The 22703-nt window shown below is 41.7% G+C and overlaps 1 protein-coding gene across 2 annotated transcripts in view; it reads left to right on the plus strand.

The window, feature by feature from the left end:
* The window catches only part of NEDD1 (NEDD1 gamma-tubulin ring complex targeting factor), a 28791-nt gene continuing 6088 nt past the window's right edge, over window positions 1-22703 (plus strand). Inside the window, exons 1-11 of one of the 2 annotated variants that reach the window (XM_035127533.3) lie at window positions 1-224; window positions 2061-2130; window positions 2494-2640; window positions 7513-7607; window positions 10878-10994; window positions 14547-14687; window positions 17699-17928; window positions 19110-19311; window positions 19683-19872; window positions 22157-22282; window positions 22632-22679. In XM_035127533.3, coding sequence (XP_034983424.2) covers window positions 2502-2640; window positions 7513-7607; window positions 10878-10994; window positions 14547-14687; window positions 17699-17928; window positions 19110-19311; window positions 19683-19872; window positions 22157-22282; window positions 22632-22679 — 1288 coding nt within the window. In that variant the 5' untranslated portion in view covers window positions 1-224; window positions 2061-2130; window positions 2494-2501. The remainder of the gene's footprint in view (window positions 225-2060; window positions 2131-2493; window positions 2641-7512; window positions 7608-10877; window positions 10995-14546; window positions 14688-17698; window positions 17929-19109; window positions 19312-19682; window positions 19873-22156; window positions 22283-22631; window positions 22680-22703) is intronic. The other variant, XM_035127532.3, reaches the window with a different exon arrangement.

Raw genomic sequence — 22703 nt, forward strand, 5'->3', positions numbered from 1 at the left:
AGAGGGAGTGAGCCCAGTCCCGCGGTGGATGTTGGGACGGGCCGCTAAGTTGTAAGGAGCGCGGAAGCTCCGCTTCTAGCGGCCCCGTTTTGCCTCACGAGATAAAGAAACCGAAAGCGGCGGCTGCTTAGAAAGTTTGGGGCTCTTCTGCCCAGCGACCGGGGAAATGAGTCGCATGGGGTAGAAAGAAGACTAAATGCAGGGCGTCCCGGCCAAGCGGGAAGGTGAGGAAGGGGAGGCGGGGGGTCTGTTATTGTGGGTGTTTGGAGGGAGGGGGCGGTCCCTGGCGGGTTACCTGACAGCTGGCGGAGTTCTCCCTCTGGTCCTCTGCGGCGATTTGGCACCTGTTGGGACACGGAGGCCCCTGATTGGCTGGGATTGGGCGCTTGTTTTGCCCTGAGGGGTGTAGGGGCCCCTTGTCCTTTGAACTGGAACAGCTTTATCCGCCCCCAGTGAGAGGTGGGAGCCACCGGGTGGGGATGTCTCAGCCCTCTCCTTTGCCCCAGGTTGCTGCCCTTGGAACTACTGTAACCAGAAGGAGCTCTTGAACTGCCACAGTATCTCTTACAAAGCCGGTGTATACCGCCCTATTCGTACCCGCAGGTCTCGGCAGTTCACAGGATAAAATCAGAATATAAAACCACAAAGTACATAATCAAGCTAATTAAAAACAACAACAACAAGAACAACAAGAACCCAGTAACCTTCCCAACACATTTTAAAAGGGCATAGGGTGTCAATCAAATTGTTTCTTAGCATAAGAAAAAAAGCCCTGGTGGATCAGGCCCAAGGCCTGTCTACTTCAGCATCTTGCTGTCACAGTGGCAGTCCAGATGCTTATGGGAAGCATGAAAGCTGGGCTCTCCCCTCCTGCTTATGGCAAATGAATAAACTAGGTTACTGCCACTAAATGCTTGACCCTGAGCGAGCAACTAGCTAGGCAGGCAGGTTGGAGGCAGGTTCATTGCAGCTTCTCCCCCATCAGCAGCATGTGTTGCTCCATCCAATTTTTTTGTCACACAAAAATCACGTTTGTGAATGGAGGGTCATTTGTAGTCTCTTAATGAATGTGTACACCCACACGCCAATTTCACTTTACTGTATCTGTTAACTGGTGGTAAGTAGGAATTCTATGGCAACTTCAGAAATGCTCCTACCCCTATGTATGAACTCTGTTGGTCTTCAACTGGTGCCTTGGGACCCAATATCACCTGATGTAAGGTGGATGTCAACAGCAGTTTAATGCTTTTCAACTGAAGTTCTTATTCTTACTATATACTGGTTATAGTAAATGTTGGGTTGTTTTTACTATGTATTGATGCAATTAAAAAAAGTTATTTGTAAGCTCCTTTGAATCTGTTTAATCAATACAAGCAGGTAGAAATTCTATAATAAGGTGCATGGGGAGCAGATAATTTGTGGATTTTCTTTCTGAACTTGTTTGTAATTTAGTGGGACAGGCATCAGAATTCAAAGGTGATTTGTCAACATATTTTTTTCCAGGCTTGTCCTGATTAATTATTGTTGGAAATTGGCAATTCTTTGTTTTTACTGAAACACAGATTTAACAGTCTGGAAATTAGATTGATACAGGAAAGATCCACATAATATACCCTTCAGTATATATCCTGCAGTAGCTGTGCTACACTGGGCTGCGGCTTGTGACAGGTCTGTTTTTATAGTGATACCCCAGCTATGGAACTCTTCTATCATAAATGTAGCAGGGCACCTACATTTTTGAATAGATTTCACTGCCAGATGAAGACATACCTCTTCATCAAGGCTTTTGGGTGCACTTGTTTTTGGTAACTGCCGCTGCTGCCCATTCTGATATGGATTTTAGTTCTTTTTAATTTCTAATGTTGTGTTTTGTAGTTTTTTTTAATGTAAACCATCCAAGGTCATTGGTGGTAAAGAGTATAGAAACTAAATAAATAAGGCAGCCCAAACTAGCATTGACCTTGGCTGCAGCTTTAAGGACGGTAATATTTAAGAGCTTGCTCTTCTCTTCCCTCCTCTCCCATTCCTTTCTCCTCATGTGTTGTGTTGTGTCTTTTTAGATTGTATGCCTGAGGGCAGGGCCTTAGAACTGATTTTGTAAGCTGCTGTGAGAGTCTGTTTGCCTAAAAGGTGGGTATAAATGCTGTAAATAATAAAAAAATACTTGAGTATATAAATCCTGGAATGTTGATAATTCAGAATGAATTCAGAATGCATCTCAACACATGATTTTAATTGCTTTTGACTTTATATTTTGTCTCACATGGAACTTCAAAACAGGTGTTTATTTTCATAATTGATCTGATCATTTCTGAACAATTGTGAACATAAGGCTGCCCAACAGAAAATGTCTGGGCTTCAAATGTTTTCCATAACTTACTCTATTAACCTGCCTAGCTTTACACTTACAATTATAACAAAGAATATTTTGTCATTTAGAATGTTTAATAGGTATGACCAATCTCACCTGCATTTTCTTCTTTCTGCTTACAGGTCCAGCCATGCAGGAAAGCATCCGATTTGCTTCATCGGGAGATGATGATGTTAAAATATGGGACGCTTCATCTATAACTGTAGTGGAACAGTTCAGTCCCCATGCTTCATCACACCCAGTTAGCTCTGTATGCTGGGGCAGCAACAGTATCCTTTGCCACTTCATGGGGCACAACAGCTAGAGCTATAGCACTAATTGTTTAATGGCAATTTTTAGTTTTGGCTCTGGGGCCATTGAGCTGTGTTTTAATACAAACAAACAAGCCACAGATACATTTGCAGCACTAACGAGATTTAATTGATATAATTAATGACCTATAGTAGTAGCATCTACATCAGGCATCCCCAAACTTCGGCCCTCCAGATGTTTTGGACTACAATTCCCATCATCCCTGACCACTGGTTCTGTTAGCTAGGGATCATGGGAGTTGTAGGCCAAAACATCTGGAGGGCCGTAGTTTGGGGATGCCTGATCTACATGGGTTTTGGGCATCCACATTAATAAACTATCATCTGTTAAATAGCATCTGTGCTGTAACAACTGAAAGAATATGAATATGGCCTCTGGAGAGAGTGAACAAGCATATGTGAGAACAAATATGCTCAAGAGCAAAAGCTGAATTTATCAGAGTATGGATATGGAATGTATTTCAAAGGTGTATGTTCCGTTTGAATATACTTGGTTTACTTCTTACAGACTGCCTTGGCAATTTGGTTCAATAACAGCTTAGTTTAAACCAGGGGTCAGCAAGGTTTATATTGCCTGGGCCGGATTGGTCCCACGAAGATCTCTCTGTGGGCCGGATTGTGCGTGCGCCCACGATTTTCAGCATCTGCGTAGACGTGATTTTCGCTGTCTGCGTGTGCGCAGATGCGATTTTCAGCACCGCGGCAGTGAGTCCCCATGCCTGCTGCACTGGTTTAGTGCAGCACGAGAGCGGGCGGCTCGGTTCAGGGGCGGCTCGGGGGCCAGTCAGTTGACCTCCGTGGGCCACTTCCGGCCCATGGGCCTTAGGTTGCTGACCCCTGGTTTAAACTATCTTCCTCCTTGGATACTTGGATACAGGTGGCTATAAATAGCTCCCCTTGTGTTCTTCTTCATGCCTCTCCTTCAGGACACGGGAGGAACAGTTATATATGTGTACATATTCTTGTTCTCAACACCTAGAAGCAGCTGCCATTAGTGCTGCATTATTTCTCTTCTGTTCAAGGGAAAGACTGTAGCTTAGTGGTAGAACATGTGCTTTGTGTACAGAAGGTTCCTGGTTCAATCCCTAACTTCTCTAGTAAGGAGGAGTATGCAGTGTCTTTACACAGTCTTTGTTCTTGAGGCAGTATGCATATTTGTTTGTTCTTTCCAGGAGGGATATAAGATGAGGAAATAAGCAGTGCCAGGGCTTTTTCTCCAGATGTGTTAGATATGGCCATGCTCTGTAATATGAGGGCCCTACCGCAACCCTAGAGTCGTCTGCGACTGCACTTAACTGTCAGGGGTCCTTTACCTCTTTATGTGCAAGTGGAGCTGCATATGTCCATTTTTGAAAATGCAGTTCCTTATTGTGGTTTTATAGCATTCCAAGTATAGATGAGCATGTGTGGTGCTTCATTTATGGGCCAGAAGCTCTGGCATGTCATAGTGCTGTCCCACTGTTGCATGATCACAATGTGTATATGAGCCACCAGTATACAGTACTGTATACAAATTTCCATATTGCCTCATTGCTTGGTGCTTGGATTCCCTTTATTTAATTTATGTATTTTTATCCACCCCCACCCCCCCGGAGCTCAAGGTGGTGTACGTTGTTCTCCTCTTCCTTGTTTAGTTCCCACAACAACCCTGTGAGGTGGGTTAGGATGAGAGGGAAGGACTGGCCCAGGGTTACCCAGTGAGCTTCATGGCTGAGTGGGGATTTGAACCTGAGTCTCCAGCACTGAGTCCAACACTCTGTAACCACTGCACTACACTGGCTGTCATGTCTTAACCTGAAGGAATTCTTTTTATTTTATTTTTCTAAGAAAAGTGTGAGGAATCATTTCCCTTCTGGGCAGAACCCCAGAGGAACTGGGACTGAGGTCTGTGCATTAGCTAGTTTACTTAATGCAGTATTATTTCATTGATTAGGCACTTGGCAGAAGACTGCAAAAAAGTACTGTTTTCTGGGTAGCTTATTGGACTGGTTATTTATGGTTCCTTGATTCGGCGGTTTTGAGGGGAAGATTTGGAGGAGTCCCATACGGTCAGAGAATGTGCCATTGTGCCTTGGGTGAGGTAGAATCCACAGAACACATTCTACTGAGTTGTCCCTTTTATAATGATTTAAGGCAATATCTTATAGACCCGTATTTATCTCAGTTTAGTTCCCGACCAAGAGAACGGCAGGCAGCATATTTGCTAAACAAGCCCACTGGGAAAATAACCTTCTCAGTGGCTAAATTCCTCTTCCTGGCGCTCAAGTGTCGGAAACGATTAATTGAATGTCTTGATGTGGGTTATCTGTAGGAGGTTTAGTAGCGCGGTCATACCCCATTTATGTATCCCTCTGATGCCTTCAGTTTTATATGTTTATCCTTGTATTGAGAAATGTTTTTGTTTGTTTGTTTCTGACTATCAGTCGAATAAAGTATATTGATTGATTGATTTATGGTTCGGTTTGCTTTTTAGAAAATATATGCTATGCCTACTGTGTCATTTATATTTTATTTGACCTCTTTTATCCTCCAAACTGTTAGATTTCTTTAGATCATGAGCCCTTTGGGGACAGAGCTGTTAACATTTAGAAAATGCTGTAAGCTGTTCTGAACCCATTTACCAGATGTGGATATACATCTAATAGAAACAAAGGCTTAGTTCAGCTAAAAGGTACCCCAAATGATAAGAAATCAAGTGATTTCACTTGCATGTGTGAACCAGCCCTTAGTAATGGAGGTGGTCAGCTGTTTGTACAAAATGCCTGATTCCAGTAGTTCATTGTAGCTAAATGTCCTCTGCTTCCTAGGTAGGGATAGTGAGTTTTCATACCAGCTACTCCATTCTTTTCTGTATCATAGGCATCTTTCTAACCATGCACATTTGATTGGGTGCATCTTAGAAGATGCTTGCTTGGATATTTGATGGAGCCTTACCTGCCGTGTTTATCATTAGAATGATGTCAGGGGATAGTGCAGATGGGGCTATATACAGGCAAGCACAAGAATGGTTTGCTTGGATAATGCATGGCTTTCTTATTCATTCACAACATGTTTCTGTTTGTAAGAAGGTAGGTTTTGGATGTTACAGCAAATTTAGCAGTGTAATTTCTACTGAAGAAGAATTAGTAAAAAATACCCTCTTGATTGTAATTTGGTGTAACTTGCGACAATACTGTGTTTTAAAACTGTTGTAACTTGACCTGGCACCATATAGTGAAAGGCATGTAAGAAAACCAATAATGATAACTGAAGTGTTAATTTTTCTAGGTCTTGAATTTTCCTTGAGTTGATAACTGTCATACAAAGGAAAATCTCCCAGAATAAATAGTATCATTGAGAAGGGACACTAGTACATACCATTTTTGATAAGTCTGTGTTCTGTGTCAGGGAGTCTTGTGCTTTTCCAGAGCTGTCACCCAATAACTTAGATCTTCTTGCTTCTCCCCCCGCCCTGCAGTGTGTAGGTGCCATTCAGCACAGCAGAAGCTGCTTTGAATTCATCTGTTCCTCTAATTGCTGAAGGCTTTAGGTACTTCGGGATGTCTGAGCAGTTAAGTAGATCTTGTTGGCTGTTCGGGATCAACGGTACAGCAGCTTGTCATCCTGTGTTGAGTTAGACAAGCTTCAGCGCATGGAAAGCAATGTACTAATGTACTATGGCGCTAAGTAAGGAAATCTCCTTAGACGTTTTCTGTTTTGCTTAAAAGTGACAGCTAAATATTAGAGATGAAAGTTACCTTGCACACACCTGAAGTAGCAGGCTGCAGAAGTTCCTTGGCATATAGAAGGTTTTTCTACTTTTCTAAAGGCCGTACCTTTCATTGAGAAGCCACCTGACACATTGTTTGCGACAACTGTTTAAAATAAAGGATCGGTAATACCTGAAAATCTTAAGCAGTTTAACTGTTTATAATGTAATTTGTGTTGCTGCAGCATGGGGCAGGTGTAAGTAAAGGAACCCATATCACTTGTTTGTGGGCAAGGGAGTATTCTAAAGCACACCTGTATAGCTCAAGCAAATGATGGCTTGTAATAAACAGGGAAGCGAAAAACCACCACCACCACAGCCCTGTACAGATTTCAGCTGGCAAGTTTTATATGGAGGAATTCCATCCTGACTTCAACAGTGACAGTCAGTGTGATACTGAAACTTAGGGGTATTTATCTGCTTTGGTTTTATTGCACTTGTATAGTGTTTGTTTGAACTGGGTGGGTGTAAGTGAAGGGGGAGGTGTTAGAAATAAACATTATCTACATCAACAGGCTGTTGTTCAGGTTCTGGCTTAATGTCTTGATGTAATTTTGTGGAATGTGTGAATTGAGTGTTGATATTTTGGGCTGAAGGTCTGGAGATATGAGATGCCCAATCTGTGGTTGGTAATTCCACTGCTTAGCATTAACACAGCTAACTTTTGAATGCATTCGATCACAACTTTTTGCATTGGATCACATTTTTTTTAATCACAAAAATACTAGCAGCAAATACTGCTTTGAAATAGGGATAGAATTTGTGGGCAAGTAGAACAAACTGGACATGGAATAAATTGCACTTCTCTGTTGGAGGAGTATTTTTTAAATCATAAACTTGTGTTAAATGGATGCAACGTGGAGTTCATCTCTTGAAAGGACAAATCCTCTCAAAGCTGGAATGTTTCCCCATTTCTGTTTTCTATTCTTCATTAAACAAAACTGCATAGTATATAAAAACTAACAAATACACTTGAATCAACATTTTTCTGTTTTGAATTGTTTAAAGGGCTTGGATTTAATACTTTTCCCTTTTCAGCTACTTTATAAACTTTGTGCTATGTTCCATGACACCTGTTTCAGATAATTTTCTGGTCACTGCTTCTGCTGCTGGTGATAAAATAGTGATTTCAAATGGTAAAGGTAAACCAGTTCCACTCTTTGAGCTAGCTGAAGGGGTAAGTAAAATAAGCTTGTTTCTTCAGAGCCATAGAGTGTGACCTTTTGCATGTTTACTTGGAAGCAAGTCCCATTGTGTTCAGCGGGTAAGCGTGCCTTTACATTGGAGTAAACCCCATTTAACATAATGGGATTGACAGAATAGACACAGATAGGACTTGCAGTTACTTCGTCTATTCCCTCTTTCAAAATAACAGGTTTTTTAAAAATGTAGTTACTGTATACATAAGTATATATTTGGAGCGCAGGGTGATCCTAAAAAAAAAATACTTCAAATGGTCCCATTGTCTTAATGGAGAATCCAGTTGAACAATAAGCCGTATTGCCTACTGCCTCTAGCTTTAATTGACACTCGTGGGAAACAAGGAGTTGTACTGAACATACATGACACAGTCCTCGGCCAGAGCATTTGTGCATGTAATTTGTATATAGTATTGTAATGAGCTACTCAAATTTAAAATTGAGTAAAGTTGACATTCCTATGTGTATGCTTCAATTTGGAATGCTAACCCCACAAGTACAGTGTTAAAACAAATGGGGATAAATGGATGCTCAACTGTGGTTTACTGAGTTCACTGTGCCTTGCATTTTGTTCCGTCTGACTTCCTGATTTCCAAAGTCTAACTGACTTTGGTACATGTCTTTTTACTCCCCTCATAGGCTGCTGAGTGCATATGTTCATTGACCAAATTTCAGTGCAGTTTTATAAGTTCACATTGCTAACATGCAAGAGGGTTACATGTTGTCTGAACAAAATCTGGAAATTAATAAAAAGGGAAGAAAGGTATTTCAGTTATTCACTGGGGCTGGGCTGGAAACTGGGAAGAAATCGGAAGTGAGAGAATTTTATTTGCCATTCTTAAAAGACTATAGTTTGCTAACAACTTTGAGTGAGGACCACAGACGCTGGCTGTGTTTGGCTGCAACTCTAAAGCAGGGGTGGCGAATCTGTGACTCTTCAGATGTTGTTGCATCTCAGCCTCAGCCATCATTGCCAATGGTGAGAGATGATGAGAGTTTTAATCCAGAGGACCACAAAACAGCACCCCTCCTGCTCTAAACTGTGCTTTAGCAGAGGCATAGGCAAACTCGGCCCTCCAGATGTTTTGGGACTACAACTCCCATCATCCCTAGCTAGCAGGACTAGTGGTCAGGGATGGTGGGAATTGTAGTCCCAAAACATCTGGAGGGCCAAGTTTACTTATGCCTGCTTTAGCATTACATGGAGGAGCTGCAGTTAACATTGGCTCTTGAGTTCCCCCTTGGCTCTTTTCCAGCATGACGAAGAGGAGGATTTTTGTGTTTCATCTTAATTTCCTTTTAACTTGTCTGCTGAACCTTAACAAATTGTGACTAATCTCACTTGTGCTTAGTTGAAACAAACCAGCTTTGTAGCTTAGCCACAGTTTGTCTGGCTTTGAACATCATGGATAGTTGCAGTCAATGTAAAATGGAAGTGAAAGATACTAAATTTCACACAGCTGTACCAGAGAGGGAGTACAAGAGGCTCATTGTACCTGTTTCTCATAAAGTTAAATCACTGTTTAGTGTTGTGTCTGAATAAGGTGATATGGTGTGCATAAAACGTATTTGTATTGATTGGCTTTTGTTAGCTGTATTGCAGCCACTTTAATGAATCCCAGACATGCATTAATGAACATTGCTGGGAGTCTTGAGAGAGATCTTTTGATACATTGCTGAACATAAATTTCTGTTCTCGGCCCATTATGAACAACAGAACATTCCTGCCCTCTGGTTTGCAGTGACCTAGGGCCTTAGACTGATAAAATACTCTCTCTAAGGTTTAAATAAGCAATCAACACTCTCACCAATGTTCTTCAGATCATTATGTTAGTTGTGATCTTTTTTGTCACATGTACAATGATCTCAGTTTTATACAAAAGTTTTAAAAGGTGTCTACGGTATATGCAAACATGGGCTTTCAATCCAAGGAGCTTTGTGTCAATGTGAAAACCTTGGAAAACTGTTTGAAATGTGCAGAGGAAGGAGTGAGTGATGCCTCAACAGTGTTAAGTTTAGAATTGGCTCGTCAATATATATATACCTCAGGCAAGCAACCTGCCGTTCTTTGATTGGCCACACCAAATTCCCCACCCCAAAGTAGCATACACTCTTAAATGAGCAAGCAGACAAGTAACTGCATATTAATTCTCATGATGCTTATGTCCATGTTCCAACATCTTGCCAATACTTACTCACCCTTGGGGATAAAGAAAATCATAAAAGGAATATTGTAGAATCTGTTTGTTATGTATGTTAGCTTTTGGAGCATGCTGTTTGCAAATTACATGCAAGCTAAACATGGTGAATTCCTCTTTTCCACTTCCCCCTGATTTCATTTTCTCTAACCGGTAACTGATGAAGAGTATTTGCCCTTTTAACTCTTGATTAATATTCATTCACATGATCAACAGTCATGGGGAGAGTTGGGCCACCCCCAGCCAGTTGCTCTGCCACATATGCAGGGTTCTGAATTGCATAGGGCACCTTTGCATGTAGTGCAGGCTCACAGCTTCAGGCATTTCCCTCCAGCATATGGAGGTCAGCAGGGCTGGGTGATGGGAAGGAGTCTCAATAGGGGAGTCTAGAAGGCATGGCCCTGCTGTACCCTTCAGCAGTATTAATCACATAAAGGGCAACAAGAAATAGGGATATAGAGTACTCTATATTTCATTGACTTGCACAACAAAACTTCATTGAGGTACTCATTCCTGAACATAATATGAATCCCACAAAGGGAAGAGTGGGCTTGTGCTCACTGGCCTCGCTGCCTCTGTTTCATCCCCATCACAGAATCTCTGAATTAGAGACCCTGCCCGACATTCATAGCCTCCTCACATGCTTTAGAACCCTGCCAAATTAAATAGCCAGATAAGAATATTGTTTTTAATGGACATTGAATGTCAACTCAGGTTGAATACCATTTCTTGAATGGGAGGCAGAGGTTTCTGCTGGAGGAAATGGGAAATGGTTTTTCTAGATTCCCATTGTCATGCCCACTTCCACATTCTTCCAGAGGGGAAGGGGGATGAAATTCTGCAAGGGGGATGAAATTCGCTTCCTCAATACTGTATATTTCTCTGGGTTTGGTTAGGGATTCCATGAGTAGAACTATGCGCATGTAACAACAACAACAACAACAACAACAACAACAACAACAACAACAACATCATCATATCCTACTTTACTACAGGGACCCCCAAATGATACTATGTTGATTTCCCCCCTTTTATTCCCCCCCTAACCAGGCAAAACAAACCTGTATAAGTTTGAGTTCTAATTCAATGTACATTGCAAGTGGAGGTGTGGATAGCACTGTTAACATATGGGATTTAAAGTTCAGAAAACTTCACCGAGCTCTTAAGGTAAGACAAAACACTTTCTGTTTTATCTATTTGTCTATTAAATATGACTCTGAAAAAATACCCCCTCCCCCCAAAAATAGCTTTGGGTTCTGATCTTTAAAGCCCGAATTTCAACTCAAATTTTTAATTCTTACCACTATAGGTGTCTGTGCTAGCAGCAGGCTTTGTGGACTGTGTTGCTATACAGTAGTACCTCGGGTTACGAACGCGATCCATTCCGGATTGCAGTTCATAACCTGAAAAGGTCATAAACCGAAGCGCCATTTTGCGCATGCGCAAAGCGTGATTTTTGCACTTTGCGCATGCGCAAAGCGCGCACCGCTTCTGCGCATGCGCGGAACGTACGTGCGCCGAAAAATACTTCCGGGTTTGCGGAGTTCGTAACCCGAATTGTTCGCAACCCGAGGTGGTCGTAACCCGAGGTACAACTGTATAAGGAATATTTTCAAGCTGTTATTTTATTACATTGTATCTCTGATTATTTGAGTCTTCAGAAACCATGTTATGTGAAGTTAGCAATGAGTGTCGGGGCTGAGCACTCCTCCACTCCCTCCTCTTCTCTTGCCCCTCGTGTTGTATGCTGCCTTCAGTGCGAAGCTCCTTGCTTGTATTAAGCCAGTCTTCTTCTGTTGTGTTTGAAATGGGGAACTCTGGCTTCATACCGGTTAACAAACCTGAATGTGATTTTCTACAGTTTTCTGTTTTTTTAATCAGTTAATCCTTTTAATCTGTTGATAATCCCTGCATACCTATGCCACCATAATTATGGAATTTAGTTTCAATGCTAATTTTAGGATTTCCAGCTTTATAGTTGCCAAATGGCAATAAAGCTCCTCTTAAATAACTAGCTTTTATTTGAAAACATAATGCTTTGACATTTATATGTATGCAAATGCAGGATTATCTGGAAGACTGACAGTTCTTAGGCAAATAGCTGAACAAAAATTGTATGTGTTGGAGAAACACTTGATGTAACTGTGCTATATTGGAATAGCATTTTGTGTATACTGAATCTGGGAAACTTTTGAATACATGAACTCTGTATATGACTGAATGTCTTCTATGGATAAATTATTATTAAAAACACTACTTCCATCACTGTAGAATAGGGGTAAGCAGATGGTAGATTAGATCTCTGGGTGATTTTTGGCTTGATCATATGGGAGATGTTGACCCTTCAGATGACAGTGACCTCAAACTGTTTAGCTATTGCAAGTTTGAATACTCTACCATGTGAAGGAGTTGCATGTTAGATTAGGCTAGGCTTTGCCTGATGTGCTGGCTTGTCATTGCCAGAGTTGTCAGTCTGTTGGATTTCTTACCCGACCTACAGCAGAAGGTCCCAGGCAGGTGACAACAATATAGAAATACTAGATTAAAATAAATTGAAACAATTCAATCCCCCTTGATGTGGGGGATTCATTTGTGGGATTAGCCCATTTTACCATTGTTCAAAGATGTGCATTGACCCCTTAAACATGCAGGTCAGGGTCTTAGTCCTGCTGGGTCTTTTAATTTTTGATACCAACCTTTGGAGATTGAGCCAGTTACAAATCTAAATATGAACTTTTTAACTGATAGGCTTCTGGAATAGATTATAACCAAACACATAGAACAGGGGTGTCAAACTCAAATTCATCGGGGGGCCGTATCAGCAGTTTGCTCACCCTCAAAGGGCCGGTTGTATCTGTAGGACTATGTGTCCACTCTTTATTATTATAAATTATTGTCACTGCATTCAATTATTACTGTTTTTTGTAATAATGTAAGTAATAACTAGCTCTGAAAGCAAAAACATAGTCAGAATAATGGCAAGTAGGTATTCAAATGTACAATTATTGTACAATTTATTGAAAAATGATATTTGGTAACAGAGTAATTTTTTAAAAAAACATACAAATATTGCCAAACACTGTTTATTACACATATGGCAAACACAAGGCATTAACTTTTTTTTAAACTTTTCTGACTAGATTTTACTCGCTTGCGGGGTTCTTCTCTCCTCTTTTATAATGGGCTAATTCTTGTTTTGTTTTTGGAACCGAGAGGAAATGCCTCTTAGACATTAGCTCCCTCCCTTCTTGGGTTAGAATGGAAAAGGTGGGGGAGGACTGCAGCTGACAAATATTATCCCTCCTTGCCATCGATCGGAGAGTGTATAGATGTGAGATCTTGAGGCCGGCTGCAAAGCGGCTGCTCCCCGTTGTCTCCTAGCTCTCTCGCTCTCCCCCTCAGAGGCTCCCGGCTTGTCCTCCTCCCCTCCCTCCCTCCCTCCCTCCTTCTCTCCCTCCCTCCCTCCTCTCTCTCCCTCCCTCCCTCCCGCCTTCTTTCCATCCATCCCCGCTTGTTCTTCTCCCCTTTCCCTCTCTTTAAAATTGATTTCAAGGCGCTGCCAGCCCGATAGCAGCTGTTGAGCTCTCCAGAGGGAAAGTGAGCGATCGCTTCCCTGTCAATAGCCTCCCCACTTCTCAAACAGAAAACAATCCTCCGTGAGCTGAAACTGCCAGACCAGCCATCCCTCTCTGGTGCCAGCAGAGATCTCTTTCCCCGTCCCCAGCTCCTCAAGCCCCTTCCTTTGCATCAGCCTGCAACTCCAGCCTTGCCGCCTAACCGGACTTCTCTCGAAAGCAGCGGAAGAAAGGCAGCGGGTGAATGAGCTGATGGTACCCAGCAGCCCAAGGGTTAATCTGCCCGGGTGGGCTCCGGCTGCTTCTGAGAGCCTCCCTCCCTCCCTCCCTGCGTCTCCAGCGGCCACTAACCTTGCTCAATGGCTCAGGAAACGACCCACTCTTGCCGCCGCCATTCATTTCAGGGGGCTTTGCAGGGCGAACTCCCATGGAAATGAATGGCACTTGCGCAGTAGGGTCGATCTCTCTCTCTCTCTCTCTCTCTGTTCAGCTGGGGGGGGGGCCAACAGGAACCCCCGGCACTCACGCGGCGGCGGTCTCAGTGGCTTAGGAGCCCTTTGGGCAGCGCGAACACGCTGGCTGCCCTCAGGAGCTCCGTGGCGCGCGCCGTGATGCCTCGCCGGAAGCCCAGCAAAGAGAAATTCTCCCGCTGCAGCTGGACTCCGCCCCCCTGAGCCCTATTGGCTGGCAGAGGGTATGATGCGGCGGCGGGGAGGGGCTGGTGCAGGGGGCCAACTACGCCCCCCTGCAGACGCGGGAGTCGGCCCCAGGCAGCACAGTGCGGCGGCGGCGGTGGCAGTGGCGGCAGCGGGCGGCGGGCGGGCTGCTCAGCGCCCCCTGCATTCTGGCGCTCTAGGCCACATGGCGAGGTCTCGCGGGCCGCATGGCGAGGTCTCGCGGGCCGCATTTGGCCCGCGGGCCTTGGGTCTGACACCCGTGACATAGAAGTTAGCTGGGTCCATTGACAGCTGCTGCTTTGTGAAGCCCTAAAAGTGTGAGAGAGACAAGGCTGGATTATGCCATGTGGCTTGAATACTTATATTTCTTTAAACCTGACAGAACAAGAGAGGTTAAAATGATAACTACCTTTTTAAAAAACAAGAAAACCAACTGGCTAATACTTGCATTTCCTTGTCTTCTTTAGGATCACAGAGATGAAATAACTTCTGTAACATTTAATTGGAATGATTGCTATATCGCTTCGGGGTCTATGAGCGGTGAAATTATCTTGCATAGTCTTACTACGAATTTATCCAGCACTCCATTTGGCTTTGGCAGCAGTCAGGTAAAGTGTCTGTGGAATGTGGTTCCAATGATGCAGTTGCAGTGTGTCATACAAGTGATCTACAAGGGTCTAACCATTTGCAATTAGATTTATAAGCAATTGTCTCTCCATCAGATAATTGTTCTGCACCCCCAATAACTTCCATACTTGGGCTGCAATCCTATGCACACTTACCTGGTAGTAAGTCACGTTGAATACAGTGAAACTTTCCACCCAAGTAACAATGCATAGCATTTGGCTGTTGACATTTCAGGAAGCCCATGCTAAACTTGTGTATTGAATTGAGCCCCCGAATCCCCCCAAACCTTACACTTCTGCAGTATACTGTACAAGCAGTTCCTCTATCCCTGATGTAGAACCTTTGTCCATGCTACACAGTGGATTTTTGTGGAACTGGGTCTTTTCTTGATCAGCTCTGCTGCACATCTGATTGAATTTATTTGTCATGGCAAAATGGGTTATCAGAGTCCGGATAGACTTGGAAGTCCTTGCAAGGAAATGGGGCTTTAAGGGTTAAAACTTTACTCTTATTTTTGATTTAACAAACAAACAAACAAAAACAAACAAACAAACTTATATCCTGTTCTTTCCCATTGGTTCAGAACAGCTTATAGCAGTGTTAATATCTGAGATTTTAAAACTCAGGTAACTATTAATGTGAACATGGGCCTGGTTGCATTTCTCCTTGCTGTCTCCTTGAATAGTTTTATTGCTGGCACAGCTTGGTCATAGCCACATTTCAGTGCTGATGTTGAAAAACTATAATTTTTTTGTTTTGTTTTTAATGAATGTGCTTGGGTTTTCTTATTAGAATTTCTAGCAGGTTGGACAAGTTAAGTGTCACACATACTGAGGGTTGCAAATGGTAGCATTGTATTCATTGGAAGCAAAAGCCCAGTTTTCAAAAGCTCTGTTTTTGATTCATTGTTATCATCCATCAGTTATATTGATGCAAACTTCTTCTTAATAGTCAGTTTGCTCTTTTTTAAAAAGCCACCTCGTTGCAGAGCTAATAAAGTTGTCATAGCTGTGCTTTATGTGTGGCTTATTTGGGAAACTCTCTCTGACAGTTATTGATGGACAACGTGCTGTGGGTTAAAGACCAAAGCAATGAAAGCAGGGTGGTGGAGGTGGAGGAGGATCTGAGCTGCAGTGATAAGATGCTGAAAACCTTACAGCTGAGTTGCATTGACTGTTATTTCCTGCTATTTACTTTGCCATTTGTAGCTTTTCACTACATGCTGCTGAGGAAAGATTGGGTTGCTCTTTAAACCTTGAAGAATATTAATGTAAAATAAAGGGAGCAATGTAATTTACAGTGAAGTCGGATAGGTTTATGGTAGAATAGCAAAACAGGGTTTAAATATTGCCTATTACATAAACCATATAGCACTAATGAAAACAATGCAATCCTTTATTTGTGTGGGACAATGTTAGAAGCATTAAAATATCTCATTTCTTTCTGACTACCACCTATTTATACATTTCTTTTCCTGAGTGAGTTATTTTACTTAACTGTCATGTGGGACAAAAGAAAAAGAGAGGCAATGGAAGCAGTGGGTTTGAGAAGCTAGAAAAGCCTAGGAAGAGACATAAAGTGGGTGGCTTAATTTTTTCCTGCAACCTGGGCATAGCTGCCAAGTTCTCCCCTTTTTTAAGGGAAATTCCCTTATGCTGAATAGGCTTCCTCGTGAGAAAAGGGAAAACTTGGCAGCTATGAACCTGGGTGCTTTCCCCCTGCCCCTAATTCAAGATAGAGGGCCTGTTCTAAATATTGATTAAACAAGACATCTTAAACAGGCTTTCTCCTTTTCTCACATCTATTTTGGAAGTTTAAATACTTGATAGTCATCACCTGGCTTGGTTGGTACATGTTTCTTTGTTAGTCTTTCCTGGTGATGGAGAGAAGCTGCAGCAGATTCCTCAAAGATGCATATTTTCCTAGCTACAAAGACCATGTCAAAGAGGTTTGTGGAAGAGGAGTGAGGAAAGGCAAAGAAAAGTTTTCTTATTATGTGCCTTTTGCTTGTTGCATTGTTTTAAAATGTATGTTCAGAGCATGCTAAAAGCCTAATACATGAAGGAACCCATAAGGATTGTTTTTTGAAAGTAGATTGTCATGGATTTGAAATTAGGACAGTTATTTAAAGTCTTAACAGTAACAAAGAATGCACTCAACTTAAAGCCCATTATTCCATCAATTTCAGGTCTAAAGTATCTTGTTGAATCACAGCTCTACTCTTGAAAACTCTTAATGGTTGAGACTTAAAAAGCTTGGCACTTTGTCAGGATTCAAGTTTCTATTGTTACTGCAAAAATGCCGAGCTTGGAAAAGTTGTTAAATTTTAATTGCATGTCACTCCAGTGAGGCCTGGATGGCAGACTTGCTGACTAAACATCTGAAATGGCTGTTCTTGTAATAAAGATGTATCAGTGCTGATGCTCACTTAAAGGGTTTCTAGGTGTTACTTTTTCTGTTTCTCACTACTAGATACCATGTCAAATTCAATCTCTTTTGTGGTGGGGAGCTGCACTGCATGAGCACTTCATGGAGTTGAATCGAAATTGGGGGCTGATTTTTTCACGAATACTTTTGTGCTCACCCCATTTTTTTATTATTTTTATGACTGCTTCTGCTGCAAAGACAGTCACTTGCTGTTTTCTTATAATGTGCTGAAACTGCCACTGTGCCACAAAACGAGCAGCAGGGGTGTGCTGTTTTCCCCCTCCAATTCCCTGCTCCCCCAATAGATTAGGCTTTATTGCCAGATTTCACCTACGGTAACTGGGTGTTAAGGATGGCAAAGACCTAAAAGTTGTGTAGGTAAGTGATGATATTGCTGCATTTGAAGGTAAGGCTAGGTACTAGGATTCCAGTGGTACAGCCTCTTGCCAACTAATTAGCAAAGTTTTTTTAAAAAATGTACACAAGTACTGTAGTTTAAATAAATGCATTGGCAAAGCATGCCATCACTTTTAACATATGCAAATGTGTTTTCTTTCTTTTTCAGCCCATTCGGCACTTGAAATATTCTTCCTTTAAGAAAGCATTATTGGGTAGCGTTTCCGACAGTGGGTCTGTAACTCTGTGGGATGTCAACAGTCAAACCCCATATCATAACTTCGAAAGTGCTCATAAAGCTCCAGCCTATGAAATCTGTTTTTCTCCCATCAGTGAGCTGCTACTTGTAACTGTAGGTCTGGATAAAAGAATCATTCTCTATGACACCACCAGTAAAAAGTATGTATACCTTTGTCAGAGTATTATCTATTGACAGAATTCTGTGTGCTTTTCAGTGGTTTAAAAAGGAATTTACGGCATGCTATTATATATTTTGTGAAGCACTGCTGGTCAACAAACAAATAAAAATACAGCCAGTCTACTGAGGCTTGATTTGGTCTCCTTTTAATTGACCAAGGCAACTGGAAGATTTAGCATTTCTTCACAAAAATGGTTAGGTAGGTGTGGAACTTTTAATGTGCCACAAGGTTTGGTTTTGTGAAAATAATATTTGGAGTGTGCTTCTTAATGGTGGAAAGCAATTTGTGTGTGGTTGTCTTAGTTACTGAATTGCTGGTAGGAATATTAAAACTGATGGAGTCCTTCTGCTTGACTTGAAAGCTTTCTCATTTGGTACACACACGTTTCGTGAGAGGTGTCTAAAAATGAGACATTTTGACTTTTTATTGGTTGTAGTTTGGTTGTAGTCTCTTTATTGCATCTGCAGAGCCAATATGTGAGCCATAGGGCAAGCCAGCAAAACAAAGGAAGTTCTCTTGATCCACAGGGAAAATGCCAAAACCCACTGCCAAGCAATATCTTTAGTGGGACCAACCAAAGTTTGCAAAATAGGGAGCAAGCTCTCAAGATTTCCAGAATTCTTCATTGGGCTGGATGTACTTATTGTGGGTATTCCTTCTGCCTTCCTTGGCCTGCCAGAGTTGGGCATCCAAAGCAGAGGAAGCCTTGGGTCCTTCAAAGAACAAGAGGACACTTGAAAGGGGGACGGTCCCACAGGGAGCTGTTTGACACTGGCAGTTTCCATCCTACCTACACACTTGAATTCTTGTCTTGTTTGAGGAGAGGGGATATCCATTAGCAGCTGGGAATGTGTGTATCTGCTTGAAGAATGTAGCTTTATGTATTGCATTAACTTAAACATAACATAGGGAAATAAGCAGAACTACAATTACAGTGTGGTATAACAGATAGTGTTGGCTTTGGGTTTAAGTCTTAGCTTGGCAGTGAAGCCCACTGAGTAATATTGGGCCAGACAATACTTTTTAGTCTAACCTGGCCAATAGCTAAGGGAAGGGTTAATGAAAAATAACTATTATTTTGGAAACTGTATGTAAAATTGTGGCTGTCCTTTCTTTCCCCCCCTTCTCGGGTGTTCAACATGTTTCTTCGTCGCAAAAAAGGCAGCTGAAGACTTTAGTAGCAGAATCTCCTCTAACTGCAGTAGAATTCATGCCCGAAGGAACTTCCTTGGTGGTTGGATCTTCTCGTGGAAAGATATACCATTATGACCTAAGAAAACTGTCCGCACCTGTGAAATCAGTCAGTGCTCACAAAACCTCTGTGAAGTGCATAACACTACAGTGCCCTAACAACTTTTCAAGGGTAAATGTCTTGTGCATTTAGTGTTTAAGTGTAGGTTAAAATGGAAATAAAATGTGCCTAATTATGATCAATATATGCCAAAGCACACAAGATGGCATGTTTGTGCTAAGCCCTGTATCACTTTTCTATTGTAATTGTAGTTAGAATGTATGCATCTGACCCTTTTTTCAAAGCTTATGGCTCTGTGTAGTTAACACACATCTATTTGAGTGCTCTATTTCCCCCCCTCCCAATATTATAAATGGTGTCTGCTACTTTTTGGGATTAGAGTCCTATCAGAAGCAGCATTAGAAGAAAGTTGTAACTTTATATTTGACTGTCCTTTTCCCCTTCAGAGTAGAGCACTTCTGACTAACTTATTTCTGTTTCAGTCTAGCCTTAAGCCATCCTTAACTAAGCAGGCCTGCAAAAGATCTGATATCAAAACAACAAGCAATACTGGAGGGATTCAGAATGCTGGCGTGATCAAAAACGTTACTCCTAACATGCCTGCCACGTTCCTGTCCCCATCCTTGCCAACAGCTGAAGTTAAAGGAGCTGATGCCATTCAGGATAAATCTGGTAAAAAGATGCCAGCACTTTTGTGAACGAGGGAAATACGAAAATACCAATTGTTGCTATTTTTAGAATTGCTTAATTGGTTCTTTGTTTTATTTTCTTACTTACAGTATTTATTATTAAATTATTAAAATATAAAAATGCAAAATAGAGAAAATTAAAACCAAGTTATAATTATATCAGAATAAATCCAGCAACAGAGAAAACAGGAGCACCCAAAGTCTAAAGCTGAGCTCCCCAGTGTGGTATATGTGGGTTGCATTCAGCCACCCTGTTTGGTGCCTGCAAAGCCCTCCTGCTCCTCCAAATGTTTAAAACAATTTTTTTGGGGGGGAAGGGCGTTTGGATCATGGCACCTGCTCTTTTGGTCTGTTTTGTTTGTTTTGGGGTTGGAGTTGGGAGATTTTAAACACTGCCAGTTTTTCTTCTGTGAAAAGGGCATTTTGAAGTATCCCCAATAGTGTTCTAGATCTCTAAAAAGTGACCCCAGTCCCAAAACGTTGCGGACCAAAGTACTAAGAAAATAAGGTCTTTACCTGGTGCCAAAAAGAAGCTCAACACACTGACCTGAGGTCCAGCACTGAGGGCCTTCTGCCGGTTCCCTCACTGCAAGAAGCGAAGTCACAGGGAACCAGGCAGAGGGACTTGTTGGTAGTGGCACCCACCCTGTGGAGTGCCCCCCATCAGATGTCAAGGAAATAAACAACTATCTGACTTTTAGAAGACATCTGAAGGCAGCCCTATTTACGGAAGTTTTTAATGTTTGGAGTTTTATTCTGTGTTTAATGTTCTGTTGGTAGCTGCCCAGAGTGGCTGGGGAAACCCAGCCAGATGGGCGGGGTATAAATAATAAAATTATTATTACCTTATTATTATTATTATTACCACCACCTATGTGGAGGATATTCCACAACTGGGGCGCCAGTCGTACTATTACTCTCTTTTATTTAAGATACTTATAGTAGCCACCCACTTCCTCTCATTTGGTGGGATGCATTCAGAGAAGGGTCTCTTAGGGTCTCTTATGGCTGGAGAAGATCACCTAAGCAACCTGGCCCCTTTCAGCACACCCACTGCCTCACCTGGATTAGTTGAAAAGGAGAGAGAAAACTGCATGTTGTGCAACGTGTTGGTGATGCCTCTGTCCTCATCTCTGGATTATCTATTTGAGTCATTTACTCTAGGTGTTAAATAGAATGGGGATAAAAAATATCCCTGTGGAGCCCTTAGCATAATTGCCAATGGGTACAGCAATATCTAGCACCAGTTTTTGGAATCAGCTATCCAGGTAACAGTGGAACCACTTTGAGACAGTATCTCCAACCCTGAACCAGACAGCTTATTCAGAAGGACACCATAGTTGATAACACTGAAAGCCACTGAGGGGGCCAAGAGGACCAGGGTTATACTCTTCCTATCCTTCTCTTGACAGAGTTCATCCCAAAGGGCACCCAGAATACAGACTTGGAAAGCTCCAGCCATGTGTTCATTCATCGTTGCTAGCGATTGACTTAATCCCCCCCCCCACACCACTGCACAAGTGACTGAAATAAAGACGAAGAACGTGATTCTAGATCTTAACTATTTTATAAAAACATTAAAAAATATCTGTATGTTGTGATCCTTTTCGGTACATATAAAACATTCAATTAAGTGTGATGCTTTCTCACTAAGCTCAAGCTGACAGCTTAATCTGTCTTGATGAATGGAGTTCATACCTGTTCACCTCCTTGTGGAAATGTGAGTGGGAGTTCTGTCAAGCACTTTGGGTGCCAAATTGAAGTAAAGCTATCTTTATTGCTAGGTACTGCTAGCATTAAAGCTTAAGGCGGAATCCTCTTATTGCAGTTTTGGAGGATAGGGTGCTCCTGAGTAATTTTATTGTCCACACAGTTAATGTGATAAGACAACAGGTTTTGTTGTACCTTAGTGTGTTTGCTGGACCTGTTGTCAGAAGCTTATTGATAATGGCAGTAGCTTTTACTTCTTTCCAAATCCTTGGCATCTTCCCTCAGAACCTAATTCTATTGGTTCCTATGAGACTTGTTTCCAGTTTATTTATTGGCAGCCTTCTACCTTTTTAAAGGTTCTTTTAGGGTGCTTTAATACCCTGGCTGAACTATATTCAACTTGTCTTGTTCTTCCTGTAGGACTCTTCTATGCATAAGCATTTATGTTGCTTATGGAACTAGAAAGTGCTGGTGTCTAATAGATTTTGTGAAGAAAGCTTAATTTGTCATTTAAAATGACTCTCTTATTCAGGAAAATGGATGTGTTCCTCTTCTAGGATTCCCATGCAGCTGCAGTTTGGATGTAATTCCTTCCAAAGAAATTGATCATGGGAATACTTCTAATCCAGCTGATGATTTGGGGAGAAATAGTTTTGGTGACTTGTTCTCTCCACTTCGAGATGGTAAGTTGACATTGGAAAAAGATTGTATAGATACATGTGCTGGAAAGATACATGTGATATTACATCCTGCAGTTAAGACCCTTAATGCTTGCAGTCATGCCCATCCTATAGAGCATATGCTATTAAAATAAAATAAAATAAAATAAAATAAAATATTATAGCCAAATTAATAAGGTGCCTCTTTACATAGTAGTCAGTGATAATCCCAAAACCATGCCTTCTGTATTAAAAACTTAAGCAGTAATTGTTTACTGTTTGAACAAAAGATCAGGTACAGCTGTTACTCAGATTCTACCTGTATAGGATTTATTTCCTTTTTACAGTGAGTATTTATTGCTTTGTCCTATAGATGTTGCAGTTTGTAAAACAAGTGAAGATGTTCCTGGAAAGAGTGATGGTAAGCACTTATTGTAGTACATTT

The sequence above is a fragment of the Zootoca vivipara genome, chromosome 9, assembly GCF_965207765.1.
Source record: "Zootoca vivipara chromosome 9, rZooViv2.hap1.1, whole genome shotgun sequence".
In the NCBI taxonomy this organism is placed as follows: domain Eukaryota; kingdom Metazoa; phylum Chordata; class Lepidosauria; order Squamata; family Lacertidae; genus Zootoca; species Zootoca vivipara.